This window comes from Gopherus flavomarginatus, chromosome 7 (genome assembly GCF_025201925.1).
Source record: "Gopherus flavomarginatus isolate rGopFla2 chromosome 7, rGopFla2.mat.asm, whole genome shotgun sequence".
NCBI lineage: Eukaryota > Metazoa > Chordata > Testudines > Testudinidae > Gopherus > Gopherus flavomarginatus.
Window position 1 is genome coordinate 35,017,834 of NC_066623.1, and position 21,129 is coordinate 35,038,962.

Here is a 21,129-nt window from a genome sequence, read left to right on the forward strand (position 1 = left end):
AAACCAGCCTATCACATTAATTCATTTTGAGTTAGGAATTTTTTTTAGCTTACTTGGCACATCTCACTGAGACTAAAAATTCAAGCTTGGTCTGAAAACTGTGAGACGGATCATGAGCTGGTGCAAATCGTGTAACTTCACTGAAGTCAATGGAGTATGCCAATTCACACGAGCTGAGGATCTGCCCCATTGTATGTAAGCCTCTAAAAGAAACGCTAGCTTTTATAGAATACATTATTGTGAATTATTTGTCATTTTTTAAAGTGTGACTGTATTTCAAGGCATAAGAACAAGCAGGCTTTTTAAAAAAGGTTTCTGGCTTTCAGCCTTCTCTCTGTGTTCCTTGACTTCTCTGTGTTTGTTATTCACATTTACCTCTTCCTCACCACACTGACTATAAAAGCCTTTAAAACAAAAACCAACATTCAAACCCAAGCTGGCAACATTCCTACAATTTGAAGCACTTTAGAACACAGTGTAACATGAGGAAAAATGGATTCCTTTCCATGGTAGCCATCTTTAAATGAATTATAAACACCTTTCCGATCAGCCCATCATTTATTCAGTTTCTTGCCATCAATTCCAATGCAAGTTTAGCCTTTACATGTTAGGAATTACACATGTGCATTTCAATGGCAAAATTAGGCCCCTGGATTCAGAACCTTGACTTGTGTTCTCCCAGAAGACTAAAGTGTATCTGATGTTACAATCTCACTATTCAAAAATGAACTGTTCCCTGGAGAAGAGAAGAAAAAAAAGACAAAGGGAGGGAGAAGAGAAGAGAAGGGAAATCTCTGTAGTGTCACATTTCCACTAGCCTTGGAATTTTTCATGTGTACCAGATAGGATAAAATACTCATCTCTTCAGAAAGGTGAAGAAAAGTATCTTGACTGTCTGATCTTTTAAAAAGCTATTCTTTCCCATTCATCCTCCCCCACTCCTATTCCCAGTGAGCGCACACGCACTGCTCACCTAGATAGTGCAGCTCCCAGGACAAAGGCAGCATGTTCCTTTAGCACAGGCTCGGTGCTGTTTAGTCCATTAATCACAAGCTGAAGTCCACCCAAGGAAAGAAAGTCTTTTGCATTGTCCACCTATGAATGAATAGATTCCACACTAATGTAAAACTTAACATGCATCACTTGGGTTCCCATCAAGTTTTCAAGCAAAGTAAATTAGAATAACATAACATCTAAGTCAATTTTATCTTTTCCAAATCTATCTGGAATTTTGTTTTGAAAGCTTCTTAAAATTAAAGAAAAAATCATGGCTCATAAATCATACACTGCTCCCTGTGAGCATCACATTCCACACTTCCAGAAACAATATACGCTGACAGGTGGCTATTATCAAATATACAACACACCACTGAGAATTCAAATAATTTGATTAGCTATCAAAACTTTCCCCTGACACGTGTTGTTAACTCAGGGAACCTGACACTGTCAAAACAAAGTAAATTCTCACTTATTCTCACTCTAGAAGGCCATTATTGGGAACAGAGGGAACTGTATGTTATACATACACACAAAGTGAGCTGTAATTGGCAGGCTTGAAGTATTAGAAATAATTGTCAAGCAGCCCGTCAGCAGCAGCAATAATGCACTAACTTCACATTCTACGCTTCTGGTTAAAGCAAGAGATGGACAAACTATTCCTGACATTCAACATTAATATAGTGCAAGGTACTGTGTTAACCTGAAAGGCAGAAGCCAACCTTGAATTAATGGAGGCTAGCAAGAAACTTTCCTTGGACGCAGGTTATCCCGTAAGTGCCTGCTGCAGGGTTTCTTGTGCCTTCCTCTGAAGCAGCCAATACTAGGCTGACCACTCAGAGAGGATTCCAGAGTAGATGAACCAGTGGTCTGATAATCTATGTTCTAATATTCGTACATTCATCTGCTGCACTTTGACTTGAAACAGATTTTGGGCTATCACAGAGGAAAAGGAGGGAAAAATAAATCTGAATCAACACTAGAAAAGTGCCTGCAAGTAGTTTGCAATTGTTACCTAAAGGGAGAGTCTCAAGTAGTTCAGGCTTACTTAGTGCAAAGTTTAGTGCTTGTAAATTTAAAAGAATGATTTTTCAAAAATCTACTAGAGAGAGTAGTCTTCAAGGAATTTTCAAAATTGTTTGTATATTCATGGAACATTTTGTTGTTAGAATTCCCACCATTCCCATTTGGTGATGGAGACAGAAACACTGAAAAACAACAAAAAAAGAGACTGTTGGGTCGACAAGGTAAAACTGACCATTTCGGGTTCCCTGCCTAAGCTGACTGAAGTGCTAAAAGTAACAAAATACTCCAAATAGAGTATAACAGAGTTAGCAGATTAGTTTCAGATTTAATAATCAAGATTTTTGTCCCTTTAACAAAATTGGTTATGGGTCAAATACTTCAGCAGGATCCTAATCATACAGTCACTGATTCACGTGCTTAATGTAAGCCGTCTCATTGACTTCACTGCCTAAATCAGGGGTGGGCAACCTGCGGCACGTGAGCTGATTTTCAGTGGCACTCACACTGCCCGGGTCCTGGCCACCGGTCCAGGGGGCTCTGCATTTTAATTTAATTTTAAATGAACCTTCTTAAACATTTTAAAAACCTTATTTACTTTAAGTACAACAATAGTTTAGTTATATATTATAGATTTATAGAAAGAGACCTTCTAAAAACGTTAAAATGTATTACCGGCACGCGAAACCTTAAATTGGAGTGAATAAATGAAGACTTGGCACACCACTTCTGAAAGGATGCCGACCCCTGGCCTAAATCCTACTAAATCAGGACTTAGGTTTATATGCATTATCTGTAATTCATTATGAGGTGGTACCCAACATTCATTTGGCAATTTACCCTCCTCAGCAAGAATCAATTGTACCTTGGAGTCCAGTTGTGAGATCATTTACCTTTTGCAGCAACAGTTTTTTTCCTAAATCCTTTTGGATCACATTCTTCTAACTCTTCTATAAGCCTGACCTTATGTATCTCCTTGCCCTTCTCTGAGTCAACCCCCCTTTAGAGTTATCTTAACTGCAATATAAATCTAATCTAATCGCCTTGATTATGCCCAATCACCGTAATATTTAACAATATTTGAAACTAGAAATATCAAGTCTCTCTCAGTCTGTAGGAACAACAGATTTGTTAGTTTACACTTTGCAGATATGTCTATATAAAGAGCTTAGTGAGGGAAAGCCAATTCAAAAAACATGAGTTTTGCATTTAATACTGATTGCAGTGAGGTCAGTTGTCATTCTACTCTCACCTGGGAGCGGTTCCCATAGTCTAGCTCCAGTTCCCATGAAAGGTCTCCCAGTCACAAGACTGGAGTATAAATTGTAAAAATGAGATAAAAACTTTTTTAAAAAATATTTTAACCTTATTTTGTTTCTTGGCATCTGTTGTGAAAACTGCAACTCCTCACATTCTTTGTTTTTTCTTTTTTTTGAGAGCACATAAGCATTAACCCAGGGGTTCTCAAACTAGGGGTCAGGACCCCTCATTGGGTCACAAGGTTATTACATGGCGGGTCACGAGCTGTCAACCTCCACCTCAAACCCCGCTTTGCATCCAGCATTTATAATGGTGTTAAATATAAATTAAAAACACTTTTTTATATAAGAGGGGGGGTCGTACTCAGAGGCTTGGTATGTGAAAGGGGTCACCAGTAAAAAAGTTTGAGAGCCACTGCATGAACTTCCCTGAGGAGCTGGGAATGCTTTGCTGAGCAACATATGCAGTGTTGTTATAGCAAATGCTTAGCTCCAGCCCATTGAAAACAGCAGAGAAGAAAGCCCAAGATCAAACGAGCACTCATTCAAGGAAGCATGCGGCCAAGGTGGGGGTATGGGGAGACAAGTAAATTGACAGCAGTCACAGAGAGAGCAGCTTTAAATTGGGAGAGAAAGAGAGAAAATGGGGAGAGAGGAGATATTAGAAATGAGAGAAAAGTAGACTGTCAATAAGACAGAGAGAGGAAATAAATCGTGTTGCAGTTCTGAAGGGAAAGGAAGAAAAAGACAAGGAAAGAAGAGTAAATAATCTGAGAGAGAAAAATGAGACCGCAAACTATGAAAAGGGGCCTGGGCTCTGTGTGCACTGGGGTGTAAATACTCTGGGCTCTGTTTATAAATGAGTTATGCTCTGGTTTTCTTTATACTTGCTTTGTTTTTTGCATGTTACAGATACCAGCACAGCATTCTCTGTCTCTCCACAGCTGCCCCAAACACACTAAGCTGAATCCTGATTAGCATAGGGGCCAACTGATTCTGGCAAAGTAAGAGCTGGAGAAGACCTGTGACCCTGAGTTGATTCTCTGTGAAAGATCAAGTTGGGTAAGTCTCCCAGTCCAGTACCTGACCCCTTACCACTGCTTCCTCCCCTGATTACATTGTTAAGGTTGAGCTCAGCACATCCAGTGGCTTCTCTGCTAGATCCTGAGGGACCGATCACTGCTTATGTGCCAGCAATCTGGAACTTCCCCATGACTTGCTCCTCAGAGCAGACAGTAATACTCTGCTAGGAAACCTCAGAGTACAAAAGATTTTCCACTCCAGGGCTTCCCATCAACAGTACACTTCGCATTCTGAGGCCTGAGGAGCCAGTACAGGGTAGCACACAAGAGCTGGAGTATTAGCATTAGTGGTGCAGTAGGATCTAACTTGGAGCTTGAAAGACTTGCTGGGCCATCACCTTGTAAAGAAGATGGAATAGAGCCAACCTTCTTCCTCAATAGGTCTGCGTAGCTCTGGCTTCTTGCTTTCTACACTCTTCTGTAATGTCCTGTTAAGGATTGCTACTCAGATCTATCAGGCTGCACTGGTGTAACTGAGGGCTGGTCTACACTACGGGGGAAAATCGATCTCAGATATGCAACTTCAGCTACGTGAATAACGTAGCTGAAGTCGAAGTATCTAAGATCGAATTACTCACCGTCCTCACGGCGCAGGATCGATGTCCGCGGCTCCCCCTGTCAACTCTGCAACTCCGTTTGGGTTGGTGGAGTTCCGGAATCGATATAAGTGCATTCGGGGATCGATATATCGCATCTAGATGAGACACGATATATCGATCCCCGAGCAATCGATTGCTACCCGCCGATACGGCGGGTAGTGAAGACGTAGACTGAGTCACAGGACAGAGAACTCTTGACTAATTCCTTTCTGTGTTATGCTCCAGGAGCGTATTTGTCTGCCCTTCAGTAATTACACTAAGGGTATGGCTACACTTACAGCTGTACAGTGCTGGGAGTTACAGCTGTCTTCGTACAGCTGTGTAGGGAAAGCGCTGCAGTGTGGCCACACTGACAGCTACCAGCGCTGCAGTGTGGCCACATTTGCAGCGCTGTTGGGAGTGGTGCATTGTGGGCAGCTGTCCCAGCATTCAAGTGGCTGCAACATGCTTTTCAAAAATGGGGGGTGGGGTGGAGTGTGATAGGGAGCATGGGGGAGACAGAGAGAGTGGATTTTTGGAGCTGACACTGTTGTCAGCTCCCTGCCTTGCAAGTTCTAAGGACTGGAAGACACACAGCACCTATCTTCAATCATTTTAAAAGTTTCGACCCCTTCCCCACCTCTCTCTTATTCACTAAATGCAAATTATGCACTCCTAAATAGCCTTCAGACCACATAAGCAGCTGCTCAACATGGACTCCCCCCTCCCCCTCCGCCGTGTGGTTTCTCTCCTCAAGCAAACAGCTGTGAACATTCCAAAGCAATTCCCCTGCCTGCCTCCGCTCGCTCGAGCAAACAGGAGCTGTGTTTGTTTTTTAGATAAGCAGCTCCGGGGTGCCCGGAGTTCAGCCACTCTTCCGGTTTGTTGTGAACAGGCATTCTGGGATACCTCCTAATACCCTGGAGGCCAATTACAGCGCTTTTAGTGGCCACACTTGACGAGCAGTGCTGCATTACCAGCGCTGCAATCGTTATACCCCAAGCAGACCAGGTGTACAGCCAGCGCTGCAGCCAGGGAGTTGCAGCGCTGGATGTGCCTTGCAGGTGTGGACAGTTACTAAGTTGCAGCCCTGTAAATCCACCACCAGCACTGCAACTCTCCAGTGTAGCCATGGCCTAAGCAAGTGTTGCTAAAGTTAATATTAAATAGAGATAACATCCAGGGTGCACTGAACTAGCTGGAGGAAGAAAGAGGAGAAAGAATTATGTCTGCTGAAGGGCAGGTAATATTTCTTATCAGCTGCCTGTGGGGCATGGAGGGACTGCCCATAAAACTGCAGCTATCCTCCATTCGTATTCCAGCTTCCCCTCCATTTTCTCTCTTCTAGTAGTTCAGAGTCCCACCTGTTTGTGTTTGGGTATGATTCCCTTCACCCCTCTGGTCCTACAGAACAGGAAGCAGTGAGCACTTACCATCTACACTAGCATTTCTGAATCGCAGGGATTGAACTTGGTTCCCCCCGATCCTGGAGTGTATATAACCAGCCATTAGGGCACTGGCAGTCCAAGTTTATTCTTTGAGTAAGTCAGGTGCACGTGGCAGCAAAAGTATTGCAAGGAAAGAGTGTGTCAAGGTTTGCCACTCTGTGAATGTCTGAGAGAAAGATTCAGTATGGGAATAGGAGATGAAAAGCTCTGGAAATAATACTTTAAAGAGATTTTTCTTTTGCAGGAAGCTTGGCAGATGGACTTTGCTTCTCATCAGACCATTTTTTTCTAGCTTCCCCCCAAAACTGTTTTTTAAATGCATTTCATGCTAGTGAAAGGTGCCAGATTAACATCTCTGGAGACTGAACTCCCCAGAGAAGGTTCAGCACTGAGAACAGCAGTGGAAGCTTCCCTATATTTGCCTCTGTCAATCTGCTTCAAACAAAACATGACAGAACCACATCTGCATGTGATATAAAAGGGTACTTTTCTCTACATTCTGTCCTCGGTCTCTGCACTGAGATTGCACACAGGAAAGCAAATAGATGCTGAAAATGATTTTTGGGACATGGGCATCTGTTTACTGGGAACTGAAACTCATTTCACCTACCATCAGACAGCTGTTTGGTGGCCAAAAAATGCTGGTCACTTGTGGCCCCAGATTTGAGAGGTTCTATATCCCATTTCTAAGTCATTCTGAGCTAAACGATGGGCTTTCTGTATGTGTGCGCGCATGCCTGGGTTATCTTTCTTGATACAGTGGCTTTCTGTATGGAGAAGTGTGAGGAGAGATAATCATGAAGGGTTACACACATAGGGTGACCAGATAGCAAGTATGAAAAAAATTGGGACACTTCTTTTTTCTGTAGTGGTATAGTTGTGTATATAAAAGATAAAGCCCCTCGTATCAGGATGGTCCCAATAATACCAGAACATTTGGCCACCCTAGTCACACAGGACAACAGATGCCTTTCATGTAATAATAGAAGAATAATATTTTTATGTATATTTATAAAGTATCCATCCCTGTATCCTGTAAGGCATTCAGGGCACTGACTAACAACTTCAACAATAAAAATATACACACAAATGGCAAATAAAACCCATCTTCAACCACCACATGCAAAAAGACTGATACATACAGAAGGCTGAGAGCACATCACAAATTGCGAAAACTTGGCCTCTAGGTAAATAGCGATTATATTTTATCAGTTTAGAATAACAATGTATTAGAAATGCAGATATAAAATAAGCCCTGCAGTGGTCCTATGAAATCACTTATTGTCCTCGGATTGCCATAATTAATTTGTATTATCTGATATTGAAAAGAAGAATAAAACCGCATTTATGATACCATATTCCCTGGATTTTACACAGCAGCTGTTAATGTTTTTTTGTTACCTCACCTGATGAACATAATACTCAAGGTCGTATAGTGCTGCTACTTTTTCATCCAGAGCAGAAGTAGAGCTGTTGAATTTGTTGATTAATTTAACCATAACTTCCAAATCAGTTTCTATCTTCATGTTGAGTTCTTCAAACTCCTTCTTCAGCTCTTCTATGGGACGAAACCTTTTTCTCACATCTTCCAGATTAGCCTTGGAAATGAGAGAAATAAAACCAAAGGAAATACAGATGATAAAACAGTGGATTGGGGAGTACATCATCCTAAAGGTACGCCCCACCTACAGACAACTTAAAAGTGGAATTTAACCTTCAGTGAGTTTGAAGGCCTTGATTTAGAGATTTAGGGACAGATTTTTAAGGTATTTAGGCACCTAAAGATGTAAATAGGCACTCAGTGTAATTTTTTAAAAGTGTATAGATACCTAACTCCAACTGAAATCAGGGGGGAATTTGAGCTTTTGAAAATTCCATTAAGTTTCTATCTGCATCTTTAGGTGCCTAAATACCTTTAGATACTAATATAAAGAGAGAAGAAATTACCTCATAGTTTTGTCTGCACCTACCATTCTATATCATCTCTTTATCCTCTTCCTACACACCATTCAAGATTAAGCAAAATATAAAAGCATTACTCCTTGATATGCCATAAGGCTAAAAGTGCCACAATACTTAAGTCCATTCAATACTAACATCATCGTCATCTTGTCACATTTTTATACAGTGTCTTTCATCCCAAAGGCTCCCAAATGACAAATTCCAGAATCACTTGACCAACCACTAAAATGCAGGCACCTAGCATATGCTCAGGAAGGCAGCAGCTATTTAAGAGCATCCAGCAATCTTGCATAACAGTTTAGGACAGGAAATAGAGGGTATTGTATCTGACAGAAACATCAAGGTAATTCCCTAAACTAAATTTGGGCTGGCTGCTGTGATGAAGGCCCTGACTCCTTAAACTCACTTTTAAAAATGGCTAAGAATGTGTTAAATACTCAGTCTGGTGATATGCAATAGAACTCTATTTTATATAGTATCTCTCATACAAACAATACCCTATAAAGTTTTGCAGAGTTCAGTAACAGCGGAGCGTGAGAATATAAAAGTTCATGTGGAAGATAAGAAAGAAGAGGTACTTTCAGCTGAGATATGAAAGGAGATGAGAAGTTAACAAGGTGGAGAGACTCAGGTAAGTTGTTCCAGGTAGCATTAAATTGTGTGGAGGGACAGAGTTGAAACTGCTGATATATAGATAAAGCCAGAAAGGAAGCAGAGAAAAAAAGACTAATGTGAGATACACTGAAGCGTGGCCTGGAAGATTATGAAAACAAGGAAGACCATTCCAGGGTCCACTTCAGAATGAACAGAGATATCAGAGAATGGAAATGATGTGATCACTTGTCTTTGTATGGAAGAGAATTGTGTGAGATGCTCTGAGCCCAAAAGATTTTCAATTTCATTGCTCATTCCAACCTCACGTATCCTAGTATTAAAACACACACACACTTTATGGTTCATGCAAAAGAAATCCGTGAGCTCAAGCTGTCAAAGAGAACAATTTAGGGATAAAAGTTAAATCACTATCAATCTAATGGTAGCTGTACAATTTGTGCTGTTTGTTTTGGTTAAATTGCTATATACACTGTATGGAAATTCAGAACACTACCCCCATTCCTCCCCACAAAGGGAAATGAGCAATGGACTTTTAGAGCAAAGTTCATCCTTGGTGTTAAGTCAACTGTACTTCAGTGGAGTTACCCCAGGGATGGATTTGGTCCTTGCAGTAGTAAATGGTGTAAAATGGAGTATTTTACATCCATTAGATGTAGCTGTTTTTAGCCCAGTTGTTGACGTAGCTATTAAAATAGTTTTTGAAGGACATGGTGTGACCCTAGGATCTCCTCAATGGCAAAGGGTTCAGTACTCTGTGTGAGCAACTCCTATCAGGCCTGACAAACTCACTATACCCAACACGCTGCTTTCATAGTACTTAATCAACAAGTGCCTAGTAAGTTATCAAATGAAGGCCAATGACACACTGGTCATCAATATAACTAAGAAATGCATGTACTGACACTCTATAAGGAAATGTGTACATATATACACTGAAATTATGTTTTAAAGTCTGTTACAAGGCAGAGTGAACAAACAAGGCTTCTGCCAGACAAAAGCATATCTATTCACCTATCCCTGCTGCTGATGTAAATTAAGCATTGTAAAGCCAGCACAATGGAACCTCTAGTTGCATGTGAAGTTAACAGGAAAAACAGGTTGAAAAGAGGGATATGAACCCAACAGGGGGAACACACTGGAGAACAAGCAACCGGGAACTGGCAGGGCACCTCAAAAGGGGCATTTCAAGGTTTACTGGACTGTAGGAAGGAAAGTTATAGATATGCATGGTATATCTGTATTTCCAAACTCTGATGTTTCTGGGTGACACCCCAGACAGATTAGGCAGTGCTGATGCCAATCTGTTTGATGGCCCATCAAGGGTCATAAACTGTACAATGAACCAACAGAAAGGAACCAGGGAAGACACCTTATGAGTAAGCAAAGCATGTGGTATGCCTGTGGACAGAGAACTCTAAGGCCTCCATGCAATGTACTCCATGTGCCCCAAATCTCCTGGTGCCCTGTGCAGCTGCATAGTTGTGTATGGGTATGGACGGCTCTGCCCACGTGCAAAGTTGTCTGAGATTTCTGCCTTAGCAGTAGCCGTAAGGCTGGCTGTGGCACGCCCTGGAGTGGTGCTCCCATGCGGCAGTATATCAGGCACTGCCGGCTCTGCACCCTCTCAGTTCCTTGTGGCCGGAAACTCCGACAGAGGATTAGAAAGGCAGGAAATGGAATGGACATGAACACATCTGGAACAACAACATTTACAAAAAGGTAGGCAACCGTTTTTACTTCAAGTGCTTGCTCATGTCGATTCCATTTTAGATGACTCACAAGCAACATCCATGGAGGTGATCTCGGAGTTCATAGCTTAGCAGCTTGCAGTACTGCCCTACCGAAGCCAGCATCGTCCCAGGCCTGCTGGGTCAGGGCATAGTGGGACATAACAGTGTTGACAGATGACCAGGTGGCCGCTCTACAGATGTCCTGGATAAGCACATGGGTCAGAAAGGCTGCCAAAGAGGCCTGCGCCCTGGTAGGGTGGGCGGTGACAATCGCCAGGGTGGCACCTTCACTTAGTTGTTGCAGAAGCAAATGCAGGCAGTGATCCAAGAAGAAATTCGTTGAGTGGATACAGGGCAACCTTTTATTCTGATGGCCAAAGTGACGAATAATTGCATTGACTTACAGAACGGCTTGGTCTGGTCAGTGTAGAAGGCCAGAGCCCTTCTGACGTCCAGGGCACATAGCCTGTGCTCCTCCTCTGATCTATGTGGCATCAGAAAGAAGACTGGTAAGTAAATGTCCTGGCCTGAGTGAATCTGAGAGACTGTCTTGGGAAAAAATGCTGGATGTGGTCTTAGTTGGAACGTGTCCGTGTAGAAGGCCGTGTAAGGCATCTCCAAGGTGAGCACCCAAATCTCAGATACCCAGCAGGCTGATGTCACTGCAACCGGCAGAAGGAGGGAGCAGGAAGCCAGCGGCTTGAAGGGAGGACCCACAGCTGCAACAGCACCAGATTCAAGTCCTACAGAGGGTCCAGATCCCTGACATGCGGATAGAGGCCTTCCAAGCCCTTAAGGAATCTGGCCATGATATCCTGAGCAAAAATTGACCTGCCCTCAAACGGCGGGTGGAAGGCTGAGATGGCTGCTAGATGGACCTTGATCAATGAGAGGGACAAGTCATGGAGCTTGAGGTGCAGGAGCGTAGTCCAGAATAAGCTGCAGCAAATCCCACTCAGGATGAACACCTTTGTCCGCAATCCAGCAGGTGAACTGTTTCCACTTGGCCATGTAGGTTGCACTGGTGGAAAGTTTCCTACTTCCCAGCAGAATGCACTGAACCTCAGCCAAGCACTATTGATTTTGCACGTTTAGCCACGCAGCAGCCAAGCAGTCAGATGTAACACTGTCAGAACCACGGCAGTCCTCTGCACAACAGATCTGACCAGAGCGGTAGCTGGAACGGGATTGCCACTGAGAGATCCACCAGAATGCTGAATCAGTGTTGGTGTGGCCACGCCAGAACTGCGAGGATGATGCTCACCCTGTCTTGTTTGATTTTCAAGAGGAACCTGGGTAGTTACGGCACCAGAGGGAAGGCGTACATTAGAGCCACCGACCAAGGGAGCAAAAAAGGCTTCCGACAGGGATCCTCTGTCCATGCCCCCAATCAAGCAGAAGACGTGGCATTTCCTGTTCTGCCAGGACGTGAACAGGTCTACCCGGGGAGTTCCCCACCTGCAGAAGATGGAACTGAGCACCTCTGGATGAAGGGACCACTCATGGCAAGATGAGAACGTCCTGCTGAAGCCATCTGCCAAAGCCTTCTCGGTTCCTGGAAGGTGAGCAGCTACAAGATGGATGTTGTGCTGCAGACAGAAGTCCCAGAGCCAGAGGGCTTCCTGGCAGAGGACAGATGACCTGGCTTCGCCCTGCCTCTTGACATAGAAGACCGCAATCACGTTGTCCATCAGGCCCTGGACTACTTTGCCTTGTATATGAGGTAGAAAGGCTAGGCAGGTTAGTGAAACAGCCTTGAGCTCCCTGACAGTGATATGCAGGGAACGATTGCGACTGGATCAGTGACCTTGAGTATTGAGGGTGCCCAGATGGGCTCCCTAACCCAGGTCTGAGGCGTCAGAGACAAGGGTCACTGACAAGGCCAGGGCCGCAAAGGGAACTTCTTCCAACATTGACTTGGGATACTGCCACCAGAGGAGGGATGACAGGACGCTGTCTGGAATCCTGACTACTCGGTCCATGATGTGCCAGTTGGGGACAAAGACCAATGCCAGTCACGCCTGAAGGGGTCTGAGGCGGAGCTAGGCGTGCCTGACCACATAAGTACATGCTGCCATGTGGCCCAGCAGCCTCAGACACATGTGGGCAGTGGTGAGCGGGTGGGTCTGCAGCCCGCCATGGCCTGGAACCAAGTCTCTGGGAGGAAGGCCTTGGGCCGAGTGGAGTTAAGAACTGCCCTGATGAAGTCTATGCATTGTACTGGCGTCAAGGTTGAATTTTTCTCATTTATTATCAACCCCAGGTCGCGACAGGTGGAACATACCAGGTCAAAATGTCTCCGCACCTGCTCTGGAGACCGGCCCCATAATCAACTAGTTGTTGAGTTACAGATATATTTGGACTCCCCGACAGCTCAGGTAAGCGGCCACTGGTGCTATACACTTTGCGAATACCCTCGGGGCTGACGAGAAACCAAAGGGCATCCCTGTGAACTGGATGGCACTAGCCCAATATGAAGCAGAGGAAGCATTGGTGCCCCAGGAAGATGGAAATATGGAAGTATGCGTCCTTTAAATCGAGGGTGGCATACCAGTCTCCCGGATCCAGGGAGGGGATAATGGAGGCCAGGGAGACCATGCAAAACTTCAACTTCTTGAGAGACTTGTTGAGGCGACACAGGTCTAGGATGGATCTAAGACCCCTTTTTGCCTTCCGAAGTAGGAAGCAGCGGGAGTAGAATCCTCTGCCTTCCATGTTCCGAGGAACCTTTTCCACTGCCCCCAAGCGCAGGAGGTTTTTGACCTCCTGAACAATGAGTTGCTCATGAGAAGGGTCCCTGAAGATGGATGGGGTAGGCAGGTAGGAGGGATGGTTGGCTATAAACTGCAGGGTGTAGACCAAAGCAACCACATCTAGCACCCAACAGTCCGAGATGACATAGGACCAGGCCAACGTGAAGGGGTGGGTTGGATCCAGTACATTAGCTGGGGTGCCGTCCTCAAGCGCATCCTCAAAATGACTGCTTCTGGCCTCCCTGACTTGTGGGAGGGGCAGGTTGGGCAGCTGGGTGGGAAGAGGATGGGTAGTGTCTCTTAGGCCCTTGAAGCTGGGGCAGTGGCGCATGCCCCGCTTGGAGCAAAGTCCCAACTGGGACTCTATTGACTAACTATAACACTATTAACTAACTAGCTATGAAATGATGTACAACAACAATGAAACCAGTCAGTCAATGGCAAGAAATGGTGCTTCATCCAACTGTCACGGGCAGTAAGAAGGAACAGAGGAGGCAGGGCTGGTGGCTTTATCAGTGTCATAGCTCCTGAAATCGGTCTGTCTCAGTCTCCAGAGCCAAGAGACGCCACTGAGGGCTTTAGGTCTGCCTGGTTAGGGTCCTTAGACTAGTGTTTCATACTAGTGGTACTCAAACAGGCTCTGGAGCTATGTCCCATCAGAGGATGTTAAGGCGACTAACCTCACAGCGGACTGTGTTCTGATGGGCTGTGGCTCAGAGTGTAAAGAGAAAGCCTGTTTCTTCTCGTCAGAGCAAGAAAGAGACTACTTTCTCTAAGAGGAATGTGGGGAATTTGGATTGGTGGATGACCTGGCTGCATCCCATTTGCTGGAGAGAGTCTGGGCCCAGGTTTAATCCCCAGACAGATTTTTTTTTTTTTTTAACTCCAGTTCCCTAAATGGCCCCCTCAAGGATTGAACTCACAACCCTGGGTTTAGCAGGCCAATGCTCAAACCACTGAGCTATCTCTCCCCCCTGTCCATGAGACAGTCATAACCGAATGTCCCAGTCTTTTCTGGCTCTGGAAGTCAATTCATGGCAATGGGAATACTTTTGTAGGACATGTCCCTCTCCTGGACAATGATACACTACAGGTGACCATCCATTACAGGGAAGGCATTCTAGCAACAGACACTCTTAAAACCGGGAGATCCAGGCATAAGGGTGAGGGAAAAAGCTTCCCCATCTGGAAGGTCAGGAAGCAGGAAATGAAAACCTAAGCTATGAGGTAAAGGTAAGGTTAAAACAAAAAAAATTTTTTTTCTATTATTCCTACTACTTCTCCTTTCCTCTAACTACACTAAAAACTGACAGGTAAGGCACTATCTACTGGGGGGACAAGGAGAAGCGGGGCTTTGCTGCGGATTCCATCCCAGACCAAAGGCCACAGAGATGGAACTGGGGAGCAATTGGACCATACAGTGCTATACATACATGTCCCGCTCACAGCGCAAGGAGGGAGGTACACATGTATGGTCCAACAGGCACTGCTGATGAAGATCTCTGATCCCAGGCTCAAGGGCTCTGCCACACCTACAGTGGTGCATCTATCACTCGAGGAAGAACCTGTTCTTGTTATCTTGCTCTCTCTCAAATCTTAATTTTGTTGTAAATATATTTGATTTCACTATAAGCAGATTCCAGTGCTGTGTTGTTATAAATGCCCTGATCCGGAGCTGTGCCAGTCAAGCTGCGTGTACACTGTCTCTTTGGAGACAGCTTACCAGGCTATTTCTGAGAGTGTTCGGTGACAGGGGCTGGATATTACAGATGGGGATGCTGGCAGAGGGGCTCGGGGATTAGTGTGTGTCTGTCACTACCTTGCATAGGAGAGGGTTAGATCTCTGGAGACCAGGAAGTCAGCGCCTGTCTGTTTCCAGAAGCTGTTGGTTTCAGGAAGCTGAGCTACAAGGGGCATCAGGCAAGACAGCTTCACACTAAAGGCAGATGGTGGTCAGATACCTCACAACTCTGAGTACCTCTGGGGAGTGTCACACATGGCTCATTCTCACACAATGGGTAATTACTGATTTTTGTATTTAAATGACATTCATAAAAGAATTCTGCTATCAGTAATATTGGCTACTAGATAAATATTCTCTGAAAAAGGAGATGCCTTGCCCAAAGGATAATAAGAATATTGCTAGAGCAACTGGAACACATTGACTGGACTGACGGAATAACATTTCTAATCAACTGATAGGCTAAACATCTTTGTGATATATGGGGACTGTGATGGCAGTATAGAGTTTTTGGGACCCAAAGAGGGGTCATCGCAGTCTTTGCTCACTTCCCTTGCCTCAGTTTTCCTATCCAACTCATGCAACAGTCACATACAAGAGTGAAGCTTGGACCCAGAGGAATCCTCTCTGGTGCTTAAGGGAAAAAAGCTGCATTCCATTTGCTCAGCCTTATATACACAAATGTAGTTTGTTTTCCTTTGATCTGTGGCCTCTATGTGACTAAGTAGCCAAGAGCTGACAACTTTGGTTGAAAGTTTATGTTATGCTGGCAGGCAGAGAAATAAATGAGCAGGTCTCTTTTTGAAAAGATTGAGGGTTTTTTGGCCTTTTTAAGTGTATTTCTTTTATATGAGGACTTTTTTGGAACTGACTTCTGTCATGGGGCCTTATCCTTTTCCCATTTAAGTTACAGGGATTTTGTGATTGGCTTCAATATGAGCAGGAATGAACCTTCATGAGCGAAATGATCCAAACGTAATTACAGCTGGTTAATAATTCGCTGTCAATAAGCTACCTAATGAATTTAGCCCACTTTTTGTTTGCAAATCATTCAAGAACCAAATCTGATTGCTACTAATCAGTTTATTTGGAAGTGCTCACCAAATAGGCTGAAATATAGTCACCAACTATGGGGAGTTCACAGATTCTTGTTTGCTTTTCTCTCTCATGGCATGTGATTGGTTACCTAAAGTCAGAGGGTATTTTTTCTACTTCCTGATTCTGAGTGAAGGCTGTTAAACAGGATAATAATGAATAGCAAATAATACACGAGACAAATAATCCTCATACTAGAAATTACTACACTTTGTGGTTTTGCAAACGTTTTCATGAACCAAACCAGCGATCAACTAAATTAACAAAAACAATGAACAACAGGACCACACAAGAAACAGTGGTAAGATGTATTCACAAAAATATTCACATATTACTCTTGGTATTACTCATTTAAATCTAATAATGATGCCCAACCAAAAAAGCCAGGGAAGCAACATCCCACCTGAGGTCTTACTGACATTACCTACTTCATGTTCACGGAAGAGATTTGCCATTTCACTTCTAGCATCACTGGTATGACAAGAGCCTCAGTAAGAAATTTAGATCTGGGGCCTGGGGATTCCAGGGGTTGATTATATGGAGAGTCAAACTTCCACACTTGTGGTTCAAATCCCACTCTGGAAGTTAGTGACCACAAGGCTACCTGATGGCCGTTCTGTCACAGAACCAGTAACCTGAGTCCACTTTCAAAGTGCACTAGAGTCCACACTGTGATCACCACTAGTGGCAGCTTTTCCAGCCACAGTTTATGGTGTACCAATTATCAACAAATATGTTACACTCTATGTATAAATATTTTAACTACAGCTGTGCAATAAAAGGCTTTTTAGAACAAGAAGGCTTAGAATTATCTTTACAAAAGCTTTCAATATATATAGAAATCCCAGCTTTAGCTACATAGCTGAGGAAAACCTGACATCCCATTGATTTCAATGGGAACTTTGCCACTGATTTCAATGGGATCAGGATTTTACCCAGAAAATTTATATTTGTCTGATAATCATAGGCAAAGCAGGAAATGGTCTGTTGGGTTCCCCTTATACTGGTGGTTTTCAACATTGTTCCATTTTGCATGTCCCTACAAAATTTTGAATGGAGATGCAGACCCCTTTGGAAATCTTAGACATACTCTGTGGACCCCCAGAGGTCCATGGACCACAGGTTGAAAACCATTGCCCTACAAGATTGTTCCCCGCAGTACATTTTCCAGCACTTGTAGCCATGTTGTTTCTAATGCACGCTTCATACAGTGTTACACCAGCCTTTCATGGGGTGCTTTAGGACTAGGAAATACCTTTTGTTCCATTGTGCTTTCTGTCTTTTCTTTTTCCTTCATTTTAGCCAAAGCCTCTTTGAGTTCCTGTGCTGTAAATGAGTTTGAATCGATATGCATCTCATCCAGCCTTGCAGAAAAACAAAAACAAAAACACATTATATCCTTAAAAAAATACAACAATCAACATTTGTTGGGAGAAAAAGTTGAGTACTAAATTCCCATTTATCTAGCACAGAACATGCAGAAAAATCAATGCTCCGAAGTAAGGTTAGATCTAGTGCTCAGTTTAGAAGTGTGGCTTTAAGACACCATCTTGACAGTCATAAAGCTGTGGTTTGAAAATCCTCATGGCAACACGAGATCTCAATTCCTAATACTATAAAAACTGCTCAATATATCTCCCTAATCTATCATCTGGGGATGTATAAAACAGGAAAAATTTCATAAGCAATAAACGAGCACAGGTGTGCCCAGAATATTGACAAGGATCATTTACTTGTAAGTCTTGTGATGGATGCATTCAGTTCCAAAACTGACATTTTGAGGATTATGATATCAAACCAAGGACTGGGTAACTTGTAGTTCCTACAGTCTAAGAAACTAACTCTGCTGTTCTTTTTGCGTTGTCCTAACCTGATCCTACTGGTAAAGGGGATTATTTTTGGCAGTGAGAATTGTTGCACTGGCGAAAAGAAAACCCAGGCTTGGGACTTCTCAATGAGCTTCTGCATGTACTGGATCATAAGTAGAGGTGAGGGGAAAGGGGGCACAGAATGGTAGTTCCCACGTATTTTGAGAAATAAAAGCCCCTATGGTTACAAAACTTGTCTTTGTAAAGAGAACACAAGGAGGGAAATGGTTGAGAGTTGTATTTTTTAGGCCATTTTTAAAAAATAGATGTAATGAAGGCTGGTGACATCTTGAGTGTGTGTCAGCACAAACTGACACTTAAATGAATGCTTAGAGACAATGCACAACAGCAAGTAAAGACCTTGTTGTATCTGACTCAAACCACTGTGAAAAAAGCCTCCATAAGCTATCCTGCTGCATTAATTTCTAGAAAATAATTTGCACCCCATTGCTATAGAAAGTTTCAAAAGAACAAGTGACATTCACAAGTAATCATACTGCAAGTTTAGTTTCAGAATCATGGCTTTACAAAGTATGAAAGTCTCTCCAAAAGCACAGTGAGGACAGTTTTAGCACCCATGCAAAAAGGAAGTAGGGCAACTAAGGCCCAGTTTACAGAAGTACTGAGCACCCCAAATGCCAATTAAAGACTCTGGGACCTGTGGATATTCAGGACTTCTAAAAATCTGGCTCCTAATAAAAGAAATGAAATAAAATGAAATCTACCTCTGTACAGCAGAACAGCAAGTACTTTATACTACAGTACCTTTTTCTTTTCTTCTGGTGTTTCATGTCACTTTTTTCATTTTTGTTATCTGGAAGCCTGGCTTCTCTTTCCCCTGTTTGAAGATTTAATCGCACATGTAACCCTGCAGGAACAGCCTGACCTACAAACAAAGGTTAGAGTATTTTAGGCAACATTTATTCTTCTCAGGATTTACCATGCTGGGCATATTTAAGTCAGACACTTCTATTCCAATGTCGCACAGCAAAGACAGTGAGTCAAGCAGAAAAGTCAAGGTTTGCAGTGTGACAAAGAACAGGATATTTATTGTAGCCTAAGCACTTCCCCAGCCCCCCAAAATTAATAGGCAGCAGGTTTAAAACAAACAAAAGGAAGTATTTCTTCACTTAACACACAGTCAAACCATGAAACTCCTTGCCAGGGGATGTTGTGAAGGCCAAAAGCATAACTTGGTTCAAAAAAGAATTAGACAAGTTCATGGAGGATAAGTCTGTCAATGGCTATTAGCCAGGATGCTCAGGGATGCAACCCCATGCCTTGGGTGTCCCCAAGCCTCTGACTGCCAGAACCTAGGACTGAATAACAAGGATTGATCACATTGCCCTATTCTGTTCATTACCTCTGACGCATCTGGCACCGGTCACTGTCAGAAGACAGGATTCTGGGCAACATGGACCGTTGGTTTGACCCAGTATGGCCGTTCTTATGGAACCTTGACACAAGTGCCATTTAACCTCCAGAAAATCCAATGACACACAACTGTTAACATGGCTGACACTCCATTCCCTGACCACCTCACAAACTTAGATCCAGATTGCTGACTCCTCAATTAAATAGTGACACTTGGTTATGCAGAGTTCTCAGTGAGATAGGGACACTGATTCTGTTACTGGCACAGTAGTAATTTTATCATAGTATCATCTGTACTTACATGTCTCAATTTAAACATCAGTAACAGCCACAGGTGACTAGACAAGCTCAATGCATGCAGCAGAGGATCCTTTCAACTTCAACAGATATATTCTGGATATTATGTTACTTTGCTGTTCTGTAGCGTACTTAGATGCCAGATTTAAGGAATATTTGATCAACATTAAATGCCAACAAGAAGATAGGAAATTCATAGTCAGTCATCCACATTCCTCTAAAAATGCTTTGGCCTAGTCACAAGACTGAAGTTACAGCTAACTGAGAACATTTCAGCATGGACCTGTATTCCATGGATGAAATGGAAATGGCAATATTTCCTCTGAGGTATGATTCCATTTTCTGTGTACTTCCCCTTTTAATAGGAGAAGTTTGCCTGATAGATGAGGGTGAGCATCTTACTAAATCTCTCTCTCTCACACACATTCCGCTTTTTCTCCCCCACAATATGTTTGTATTCAGTCTTCCTTTGTCTGTTTTCCTTAATTTAAAAGACATATGGAGTGAAACGGTATGTTTGTCTTTTTGAATTTGAGACACATAACATTTCCTATTGAAGGGCACTGGAGACGTAGATAATTCATTTTATTATAAATATGTCTTCTCATAATATGAAAGCCTCTAGTCTGAAGAACTAGTGTGCGGACTCCACCCACATAAGACCACAGAGGTATCTAACTGGTCAAAGCTACCAGTGCCTGAACTGGTTCTCCATCATCAGTCTGGAGTGTGTCTCATATCCTTAAACAGGGAACATCCAAAGTTTATAGTTGTTTTTAAATGTACGAAGGTGGGGGAAAGTCCAGACTAAAGGATTTCCTGTTCTAATAAGGTATATTTATGATAAAAATAAGTTGACTTTTCCTAAATTTCCCTTTAGTAGGAAATGCTGCATGTTTCAAAACAAAGAGACAAACATGTCCTTTCACTCTAGCGTTAAGAAAAACAGACAAAAAACCATCAACTATAAAATGTTCATGTGGCACCCTATACCTTGGAGGAGCATCTTGGAAACGCCACATTCCTCATCTGTATATTGTGACAAAGTTCCTCCTCTACCTTGTTGGGTCCTGCGCTTATTGGCAGGTTTGTTCACCTCAGTGATCTTCCCCACAGTCTGGATCAACTCCTCCTGTGTCTGATCAGGAGTTGGGAGGTTTGGGGGGAACCCAGGCCGGCCCTCTACTCCGGGTTTCAGCCCTGGGCCCTGTGGACTGTAGCTGTCTACAGTGCCTCCGGTAACAGCTGCATGACAGCTACAACTCGCTGGGCTACTTCCCCATGGCCTCCTCCAAACACCTTATTTAT

At 43.3% G+C, this 21,129-nt stretch overlaps 1 protein-coding gene across 3 annotated transcripts in view; it reads right to left on the bottom strand.

The window, feature by feature from the left end:
* The window catches only part of SIL1 (SIL1 nucleotide exchange factor), a 234,215-nt gene that overhangs the window by 85,063 nt on the left and 128,023 nt on the right, over nt 1–21,129 (bottom strand). For all 3 annotated transcript variants that reach the window (XM_050962729.1, XM_050962731.1, XM_050962730.1), the window contains 4 exons: nt 18,916–19,036; nt 17,538–17,646; nt 7,793–7,984; nt 974–1,095 (listed from right to left, as the gene is read on the bottom strand). In XM_050962729.1, the coding sequence (XP_050818686.1) occupies nt 974–1,095; nt 7,793–7,984; nt 17,538–17,646; nt 18,916–19,036 (544 nt within the window). The remainder of the gene's footprint in view (nt 1–973; nt 1,096–7,792; nt 7,985–17,537; nt 17,647–18,915; nt 19,037–21,129) is intronic.